General features: G+C 34.0%; 2 protein-coding genes across 2 annotated transcripts; one reads left to right on the top strand and one right to left on the bottom strand.

Annotated features, from left to right (window-relative positions):
• Positions 1 to 354: 354 nt before the first annotated feature.
• LOC145051854 (glycerophosphodiester phosphodiesterase GDPDL3-like) lies at positions 355 to 4,251 on the top strand. Its single transcript, XM_078999685.1, has 8 exons — positions 355 to 618; positions 1,118 to 1,411; positions 1,493 to 2,110; positions 2,209 to 2,247; positions 2,331 to 2,615; positions 2,709 to 2,851; positions 2,943 to 3,429; positions 3,741 to 4,251. The coding sequence occupies exons 1-8, from the start codon at positions 516 to 518 to the stop codon at positions 4,043 to 4,045; spliced, it is 2,274 nt and encodes a 757-aa protein (XP_078855811.1). The 5' UTR covers positions 355 to 515; the 3' UTR covers positions 4,046 to 4,251.
• Positions 4,252 to 7,322: 3,071 nt separating this feature from the next.
• Positions 7,323 to 9,232, bottom strand: LOC145051853 (small ribosomal subunit protein eS8-like). The gene is made up of 5 exons (XM_078999684.1): positions 9,095 to 9,232; positions 8,910 to 8,982; positions 7,936 to 8,272; positions 7,668 to 7,837; positions 7,323 to 7,554 (listed from the first exon to the last, which is right to left on the bottom strand). The coding sequence occupies exons 1-5, from the start codon at positions 9,096 to 9,098 to the stop codon at positions 7,473 to 7,475; spliced, it is 666 nt and encodes a 221-aa protein (XP_078855810.1). The 5' UTR covers positions 9,099 to 9,232; the 3' UTR covers positions 7,323 to 7,472.
• Positions 9,233 to 9,643: the final 411 nt, after the last annotated feature.

Genomic DNA, 9,643 nt, shown 5'->3' with positions numbered 1-9,643 from the left:
TTACATTTTTTTAGCATAATAATTTCTACGGTCTTCTTTATAACAAAAGTATGAAAGTTTAAAAATATCAATCTATATAAGAAAGTTTTATAAAACATTTATTATAATTAAAGGTTAAATAGTTAAATTTCTTATTTTTATTTTGAAGAATGTATGTAATTAGAGAAGCCAATTTTTTAGTATTAAATAAATATCAGTAAAATTAACATAAGAAAAATAATTTTAATGGATTAACCATCGAAATTTTGGGAATAGCTGAAGCTTAGGTGGGTCGCCATAGCCAAGCCACAATGAATAATGAATAATGAATAATGAATAAATACTTAAATAGGGTGATGAAAGAACCGAGTAACGTGAGAGGGGGCGAATATATATCATAAATCATTGCGTACATCTTCCCTCAAATAAATAAATTTGCAAAATCGGCAGTGAATCTATATTTCACAGAAAATCTCACATCTTGCTGCTCTAGAGAACAAGAATCAAGTAATCGGCGTTGAGTTGAGTTTCCGGCAATGTGGAAGCTCTGGTGGCTAGTAAGCTTGTTTATCTGCTCGATTTCGTTGGCCGCTGCTCAGGGATCTAGTAGCAAAACCAGTCCTTGGCTAACATTAAGAGGTAATCAATACACCAACTACCTTTACTCTTTTTTGTATATGATGTTCACACTTCGATCTCTGTCGTCGGAAATTTATTCCAATTTCGGAGGATTTCGGCTTGTGGAATTGGGAATGCATAAATTATGAAACCCTTCCTCTAGTTGTTTACTCAGTTCTAGACTTCAAGTCCAAACGGAGCAAGAAAAATGCTTAAAAACCATAGGATTTTGTGTAAATGAACTTGTCAACTTGTGATCTGTCGCTTTCAGAAAGATCTATGCTTAGAAGACGAGCCGGTTTAGAACGACTTTAATAAAAAAAAATTAATGTGATTTTTTTGATTTCGTTAATGGTCGATTGATTGTTTGACGCTCCAAGTAATAAGACATCTTAACTAAATTACTAACTTTTGGCTTTGAAGTATTTTTCTATATCATTCCAGGATTATTTCCCGACTCCAGTCTACTACATTTTTAGGGTATCATGTTCTGAACACTCCATGTTGTAACTTTTTGCAGGAGATCCTCCTTTAGTGGTTGCACGTGGTGGGTTTTCAGGATTATTTCCCGACTCCAGTTACAATGCCTATACTTTCGCTTTGCTTACCGGTGTGCCTGACATGATCCTTTGGTGTGATGTACAATTGACTAGCGATAATGCTGGGATTTGTTATCCAAATCTTGATCTTAGCAATGCTTCCACAATTTCTTCTCTGTTCAATAACAGGAACAAAACCTACCCTGTGAATGGAGTCCCTACAACAGGATTTTTTCCAATGGATTTCTCACTTGCAGACCTAGAAAATGTCTCCTGTAAGTTTAACTTAAATTTTATTAATCTGTGATAACTGCTACTCACGTTTTATGTTTGTGTGTGTGTGTGTGTTGCAACAGTAACACAGGGCGTGTTGTCTCGAACTCCAGTTTTTGATGGGTCATTGAAATTACTTACTGTGGAAGAAGTTTCAGGGCAAGTGAAACCACCTGGACTGTGGTTGAACATCCAGCATGATGCATTTTACAGCCAACACAATTTAAGTATGAGAAATTATGTGATCACTACAGCTAAAAAAGCCGCTATTAACTACATTTCATCTCCAGAAGTTAACTTTTTAAAAAGTCTGGTGACAAACTTCAAAGCAAGCAAAACAACCAAATTAATTTTCCGGTTCCTAGGTCAGGACGAAACCGAGCCAACCACCAACCAAACATACTCTTCTCTTTTGACCAATTTGAAGTTTATCAAGACATTTGCTTCCGGAATCTTAGTTCCTAAATCATACATATGGCCTGTGGATCAAGATTTTTATTTGCAACCATCTACATCACTGGTGTTGGACGCCCACAAGGAGGGTCTAGAAGTTTTTGCTTCTGATTTTGCGAATGATGTACAGTTTGCGTATAATTACAGTTATGACCCTGTGGCAGAGTATCTCTCTTTCATTGATAATGGGAAGTTTGCTGTGGATGGTGTCCTTTCTGACAACCCGATTACTCCATCTGCAGCTTTTGGTAAGTTTACAGTCACATTGATTGCACCCTCCTCCTCCAACACATTCATTTCTTTTCTCTCTAAGTTAAATAAATATATCTGAAACCAAACCATGCAGATTGCCTATCTCATCTGGGAAAAAATCAAGCAAAGCAAGGTCAGTCTCAGTCCTCCTTTAAATTAATACCTGTAAATGCGCATTTGATTGGCCTTTTTAGCTTTTTTTTTTTTTTTTGTCAGCAAAACCTTTGATCATTACATCTGAAGGAGCAAGTGGGGACTACCCTGGTTGTACTGATTTGGCATACAGAAAAGCTGTTTCTGATGGTGCTGATATAATCGACTGCCCTGTTCAAATGACAAGTGATGGGGTGCCTTTTTGTTTAGGCTCTATAAACCTTCTTGATAGAACAACAGCTGCAGAGTCAGGTTTTAGCAACCTTACTCAAGTCATTCCTGAGCTTCAGCCTACTGCTGGGATATATTCCTTTAGCCTCACATGGACCCAGGTTCAGGGCTTGACACGTAAGCAATCTACTCTAATCACTTCTCTTTGACTTTTTTACAATTTCTTTCTTTTCACATGTTTTTGTTTTTCTTCTCTTTTTATGTTGCTAGCTGCAATATACAACACATATAAGAACTACAGTTTGTTTCGGAATCCAAAAGCCAAAAATGATGGAAAGCTTATGACCTTGTCCGACTTTCTGGCTTTTGCAAGTAATGCTACTTCTGTTTCTGGTGTCTTGATCAACATTAAGGTAAGTGTATGCTCTCCATTTCCTTTTTCTTTTTCTATTAATTGAAATCTGGTGAATCTGACACTAGTTTTGTTGTTTGATTAACATCCAGAATGCACCATACCTAGCAGCAAATCAAGGATTAAGTGTCGTGGATGCAGTCATGAATGCATTAAGTAACTCTACTTACAATAATCAGAGGACCAAAAAAATATTAATCCAATCTCCAGATGGTGGGGTTCTGAGATTATTCAAGGCAAAAAGCAACAGACATGAGCTTGTTTATGAGGTTGATGAAAACATTGGTGATGCCCAGAATGCAACCATCTCAGATATTAGTAAAATGGCTAATTCTGTAGTGGTTGGAAAGGAATCTGTATTCCCTCGCAATAGTGGATTTCTTGTTGATCAAACTGATGTTGTGACAAAACTTCAAGCTTTTAAGCTCCCGGTTTATGTACAGATTATGAACAATGAGTTTATTTCACAGCCATGGGACTTCTTTTCGGATCCATATGTTGAACTAAACTCGTATGTTGTGGGAGCTAATGTTGATGGTGTTATTACAGATTATCCAGCTACTGCAGCCAAATACAGAAGTAAGTTTATCAATAATTACTAATTACACACTATTACTGTTAGTGTGTAAAAAATAGGGTTTAAGTTGAAATCTTCCATCACAGTGTCCACATTTGGTCCCTCAACTTTTAAAATTTGTATCAAATACACCATTATGACCTGCTCTGCTATAGCATGTAGCTTTCTGGTCATCATGGTACAAATCAGTAAAATAAAATGAGTTTATGTACCTTTGATGGACAAAAAATCCATAATGACCAAATGTGGATAAGGAAGATTTGGTTATTAATATATACTAATTTTTTTTTTTTTAATAATATGGCAAATCCAGTCAACAGGTGTTTAGGACTACCACCAAATCAGACGCCAGCATACATGGCTCCTGCTTCACCTGGACAGCTACTGCCACTGATGACACCACAGTTGATGCCGCCAGCTGAGGCTCCCAACCCCATTTTGACCGAGGCTGACGTGGCAGATTCTCCTATCCCTCCAGCCATAAAACCATCCCCGCCTACTGGAAATGCCACGTCACCACCTTCCGCCTCCCCAAGTGGCCAGCCTCCTAAAGCCGCTGTTGGGATTCTGTTTTCTTCTTTGGCCATTGTTGTGGTTGCCTTTCTTCTCATGATTTGAAAGGATGGATCATTAAGTTTAGTTTAGATTATTATTATTTATAAAGAATGCTTTGATGCGTTCTCGGCTTTTGTACCGATTGGTTTCAGTTTTTAGTGTTCTTGTAATTAAGTATTTATTTGTTTGTTCCTGGTATGTAATTTGAGAACAAACATGAGACTGTGATGAATTCTTTGTATGTTATGTTAAGTATTGTATTGGTTTCATTTGTTTTGCAACCTATGTATATGATTGAATTTGGTAACGGACACCGTTATACATTCTTAGACATGTTTATGTTTTAATTGAGTAATTCAAAACTTTGTAAATATAACTTGCTGGAATCTATAATTCTATACCCGTCAAGTCATATATATATATATATATATATATATATATATATATATATATATATAGGCTAAGAGAATCGGAAAGAGAGTGTTTAGAGAGACATGAGGGAAATAACAATAGAAATTTTTTATTCGTATGAATATTCGATGATTTTTACAATCGTTTACAATCCTTTATATATATAGGCAAAGGGTAGCGTAATATTTACAATTAAAATATCGACAGACAAAACTTGACATTACATAGAGTAAAAAAAGACTACATACCAAATAAAGTGATGGCACATCTGTAAAAAGTAGGAAATAATAATTCTATACGACAATTATAATTTCATAAATGACCTTTGAACTCGTTATGTCTTGTTTTTTTCACAAATGAACCTTAAATTTGTTCAAATGAAGATATATGCACAGCTCAAAAAACACCTTTACTACCTGAATTATAAACTCCTAGCAGAAGGACACTACTTACAAATTTGGTCTCATCAAAATTGGCATATGCTCTTGCCATTCAACGGCGAAGGAGATACATTATTGAGACTAGAAGATATCATGAACAGTGAAGAACAGGTTGACACAAAACCAGGATCACCGGTTTTTATTGACGGTACTCATCGGGATTTTTAGCAAGTGATGTTTTTTCAACAAAGGATACAAAATGATAAGTTTGAACAAATTTAAGAGTCATTTGTGAAAAAGACAAGACATAACAAGTTCAAGAGCCATTTATGAAATTATAGTTGTCATATAGAATTATTATTTCCTGATTTTACAATATGTCATCACTTTATTTGGTGTGTAGTCTTTTCTTACTTTATGTAAAATATATATATATATATATATATATATATATATATATATATATATATATATATATATATATATATATATATATATATATATAACCTACTATAAGAAAAATTACAAAGATGTGGTGCTTACAATGTCAATATAGTAATTAGATTAAGGACACCATAAGTTCATGACAACATATTTTAAACCAAATTTTATGTAGACGGTCTATTTTCTTTACATACAATAACAATATACTTCAATTGTTTAATGATAACTTTTAAATTTAATATAAAAAAAAATTATCATCGAACAATTTAAGTATACTGATTTTTATATTTTAATTGTTTTATATATGAGGGTTTGATAGTTAAAACGAGTAAAAGATGACTGGTTTGCCAAAAGTATATTTTCTTTACACACACACACAATAACAATATATTTTAATTGTTAAATGATAATGATTTTTTTTTATTGTTTTGTGCATGACAGTTTGATAGTTAAAACTTAAAACGAGTTTAAAATGACTCGGGATTTAAAAAAAAAAAAAGTGACTGAAAACTTTATAGTATAAAATGAAAAGAATAAATAAATATGGTTATAATGAAAATTAACCAATAATATATGTTATTATTGTATTAAGCAAAAAGAATATTTATTCAAGGGGTTCACACAACTTTACAGAGATTAGAAGACTTCCAAAACCTTTGCTTATCTGTAATCTGAAATCTATATCATTTCCATGTCTATGGTTTTCTGTTTCCATCATTTGAGCACTGCAATTGCATCTTCGTTTTTTTCTTACACCCATTAATTGATTTCCACAAAATGCAATGTTCCAAAACCTAAATGATAAGATTATCCTGTTTCTCTTGGATATTAACTCAAATCCTTTTAAGTAGCCTAAAAAAATAAGATTAGCATTGTTTCCTTGCCCTAAAAAAAGAGACTGCCAGATTGGAGAAAGCGAAAGAAACATTATAGGGTGCATACATCAAAAGCCTGAAATTCTATTACTTGTATCACCTCTCTTTCCATACCATGATATTTTATGTTTATCTATAACATCGAGTATTTCTATAAAGCTCTTTCGTGTGGTGGATTCAGGAGCAAACACTTTTGGTGACATGCTTCTGAGTATTCAAACCTTTCTCACACAGTTACAACTTACAAATCGGTATAGTGCCTCCAGAGTAACTGGCTTTTGCCAATTCGACCTAAAGTGGTTTTTGTAGATAGCCGTTGCTTTGCAATTTGATGGAAATTATACATACATGTACACTCTATAATAATTACTAAAAGATACAAGTAAAGTTGTACAACCATGGATTGTACACATTACTGCACATGGCTTTTGATGGAAGAACTAAATCCAGTTTGACTGTCATGGTACTTATCCCACAACTGTAGTGTTCCATTTACTATTGTGTTTTTTAGACTTTTGGTGGTTGATTATGACCATTTTCTTGTTTTGCTGGTTTATTATGGCGTTTATTTTTTGTTAATGCATTAGTTGTTGGTTTATACTACAGTATTATTTTAAACATGAGTTAAATTGTGATTTTTTCATCATTCAGCAATCAAACAGCATGTTTCAAACTATATCTAGCAATTTGCAGCCTCATCCATAAGGGCCTGATTGTTAACTTCCAAACAAACTTTCTTGGTTTAGAAAAATGCAGACTTTGGTACAATAAAATGCATGTTCTTCCCTTTGAATTTGCAAAAGGCAAATGGACCACGTTTGTTGATATAGTTCTTGAATAATACAATATGATTATAGAGTAAAAAGTGTTGGAATATCATTCATTCATTTGTGAGATATCAAAACAAAAAATTGTCAAGTGTGAAATCCATGAGAAATGACTATCATATTGACTATATGAAGTGTTCCGGAAGTCATTTCAAACAATAATTTTTTATTAGATAACAAATCAATCTAAATTTTAATGTCCCAAAACACATAAATAAAGACTATTGAAAGATTGGATGATAAATAAACTTTTCAAAATTTTTAGTAAGTTAAAATACTTTTATGCAACTATCCATCGAAGTTAAATTAAGATTTATTTTGCAGGCCTAACTCCTCTTGCTAAATAAGTTGACAACTCTAGATTAATTGCCAAATAAACAAATCTTAAAAGCGTTTTTCAAGATGCTGAAACATGGCAACAATAGAAGCAAAATTGTTAACAAAACCAACAGCATGAACCCGGCATTAGTCTTTCAACATCAATAGAAAAACGAAAATCTCAGTCATGCCTCCCTTAAAATAAATAAGAAATACAAATCTATAAAAAACCAACTTAAGCAGTGCCAGCACCCTTTCCTTTCTTCTTCTGCAACTTCTTCATGTAGAATTCAAGCTCCTTCCCTTCCAATATGTATCTGCCAAATTATTTTACCCCACCAAATCAACACACATACAAATATTTTAGCTTTTATATTATTAATTACATATAAGAAATATGAATTTGAGAAGAAATAAAAAAAATACATACCCATCAGCACGACCACACTGGCCAGGGCGTGAAGAGATAGCTGCAAGAAGACGACCACTGGAGAACTGTTCTTCAACATGTTGGTCAAGTTTGCGTTCCTCTTGACGCTTTTCCAATTTCCTCACAACATGATTACTTTTCTTCGCTTCCTCTGTTGCACCTTCTACTTCCTATAATTAATTAATTAAAAAAAAAATCAAACAACTTAATATTCATTATACACATATATAGATAATTTAACAATGCATATCTGTAAACAGGAACTTACCTCTCCCTCTTTTTTGGTGGCTGAAGGAGCTGGCTTCTTCTTGCGACCAATTTCAACACCATAGTGTTGAAGATACCATTGTTTGAAAGGTGCAGCATCGACCTGAACAATGGCACTCTTGACAAGAGTTTGGGTCCTGACCAACTCATTGTTGGATGCATTGTAAACCACATCCAAGATACGGGTCTTACGGGTCACAGCCTCACTACCCCAGGAGTAGTTCCCTGTATCCAACCTCAAAGCACGCCACTTCACGTTTCCACCACGAACTCTCACCCTTCTAACAGTCTTGTTGCTTGAGATCTTCGTGTTGGCAGGCTGTCTTCCGAGCTCATACCTCCATAAAAAAAAGATCAAAGTGTTAGGATTGCTAACCAACAAAAAACATAACTCCGAGCTCTTAAATTTGAAACTGATAAGATACTTTAGGTGTAATACTTTACATCATCCTATATATCATCCTTCTGTTTACAAGATGACACGGATGGTCTTGTTAAAAATTTAATTACTAGGAAATGGCTGAAAACGGTTTTATCATCTCTTTCAACGTATTTATGTACTTCACTGATTGAGTCTCCAAGTAGAAGCTATGAGGTTATTGTGAGCTAGAATGAAATCCTCAACAGCACTTTTAATTAAAAGCATAGACTTCAGCTTTTCGAATAGAACATTGAGAAAACCAGCGATAATTAATTTTTTGAAAAAACTATGATCTGTTGAAACTAATAGCATATCTGTCTGAAACAAAGGCAATGAGAAAACACTGAAGAATAGAGTGACAATTGATACGATTATCGCACTATCTGAATATTATCCATGAGAACGATTAAAACAGAGAAGAAAATCAAACAAAGAAAGAGGACCAAACACACGTTGCAAGCACGTAGAAGGAATTATGAAACGGATCAAGCAATCGGAAAAGCGTAATTAACGACCGACTATAAAAGCAAATAGAGGCTGAATGTGTAAATTACTTTCGCTTCTTTCTCCAGGCCTTCTTCTTGCCACCGGTCGCACGTCTCTTGTGCATGGAATCACGAGAGATACCTGCAATAACAATGGGTCATCATCGGAGTGTATAAAATTTGACATCGAGAAACTAGACGAAGTAGCAAATCATCAAACTTGTGAAATGAAATTACTAACTCATGAACCGTACCCATGTTTGCAGATGGCGGACGATCCTCCTACTCTAGGGTTTATGCCGCGCCTCCGAACTCAAGACTTCCGATATATAATTAGGGTTTGTAAGGACTTAAAAGGCGAGGCGGATCGCCTCTCTACACTTACAGAAAACCTACTATAGGCTGAAAGCCCAAAACCTCCATGAAATCTGTATCTACCCAGCCCACTAATGTTTATAGTAATACTAATAATCGATAAAAGTGTCATTTTATTTAAACTTATAGTTCTCATATTTAACAAATGCATGTAGTAATTAGTTTAAAGAAAAAATAATCATAGTAGCCATTTTCAAAGTTTTTATCACAAAATAACTATAGAAAATAAAAAATAATTAAAATAGCTACCATTTTCACAAATGACCATCTACGAAAATGGATGTCATTTGCGATTTTTCATTTTTTATTTTTGCAAAATGCCGTTTTGCTATCATTGATTGTGGAAATCTCTATAGATTTTCGCAGCTTTGGCTTAAAAAAAATCTAATTTATTTCCCTAACTTTGAACATTCATAATTCTTACACAC

Source organism: Lactuca serriola, chromosome 5 (genome assembly GCF_051521515.1).
Source record: "Lactuca serriola cultivar US96UC23 chromosome 5, Lser_US96UC23_V15, whole genome shotgun sequence".
Classification (NCBI taxonomy): domain Eukaryota; kingdom Viridiplantae; phylum Streptophyta; class Magnoliopsida; order Asterales; family Asteraceae; genus Lactuca; species Lactuca serriola.
This window is presented reverse-complemented; position numbering and strand designations above follow the sequence as displayed.

Bases quoted from the DNA above. Each gene is read 5' to 3' on its own strand.
- LOC145051854 (XM_078999685.1), top strand. From the start codon at position 516: ATGTGGAAGCTCTGGTGGCTAGTAAGCTTGTTTATCTGCTCGATTTCG. The intron at 2,111-2,208 runs GTAAGTTTACAG...CAAACCATGCAG, and splicing joins TACTCCATCTGCAGCTTTTG to ATTGCCTATCTCATCTGGGA. The intron at 2,616-2,708 runs GTAAGCAATCTA...TTATGTTGCTAG, and splicing joins CCAGGTTCAGGGCTTGACAC to CTGCAATATACAACACATAT.
- LOC145051853 (XM_078999684.1), bottom strand. The intron at 7,838-7,935 runs GTAAGTTCCTGT...AATTAATTATAG, and splicing joins CCACCAAAAAAGAGGGAGAG to GAAGTAGAAGGTGCAACAGA. The intron at 7,555-7,667 runs GTATGTATTTTT...ATAATTTGGCAG, and splicing joins CAGTGTGGTCGTGCTGATGG to ATACATATTGGAAGGGAAGG.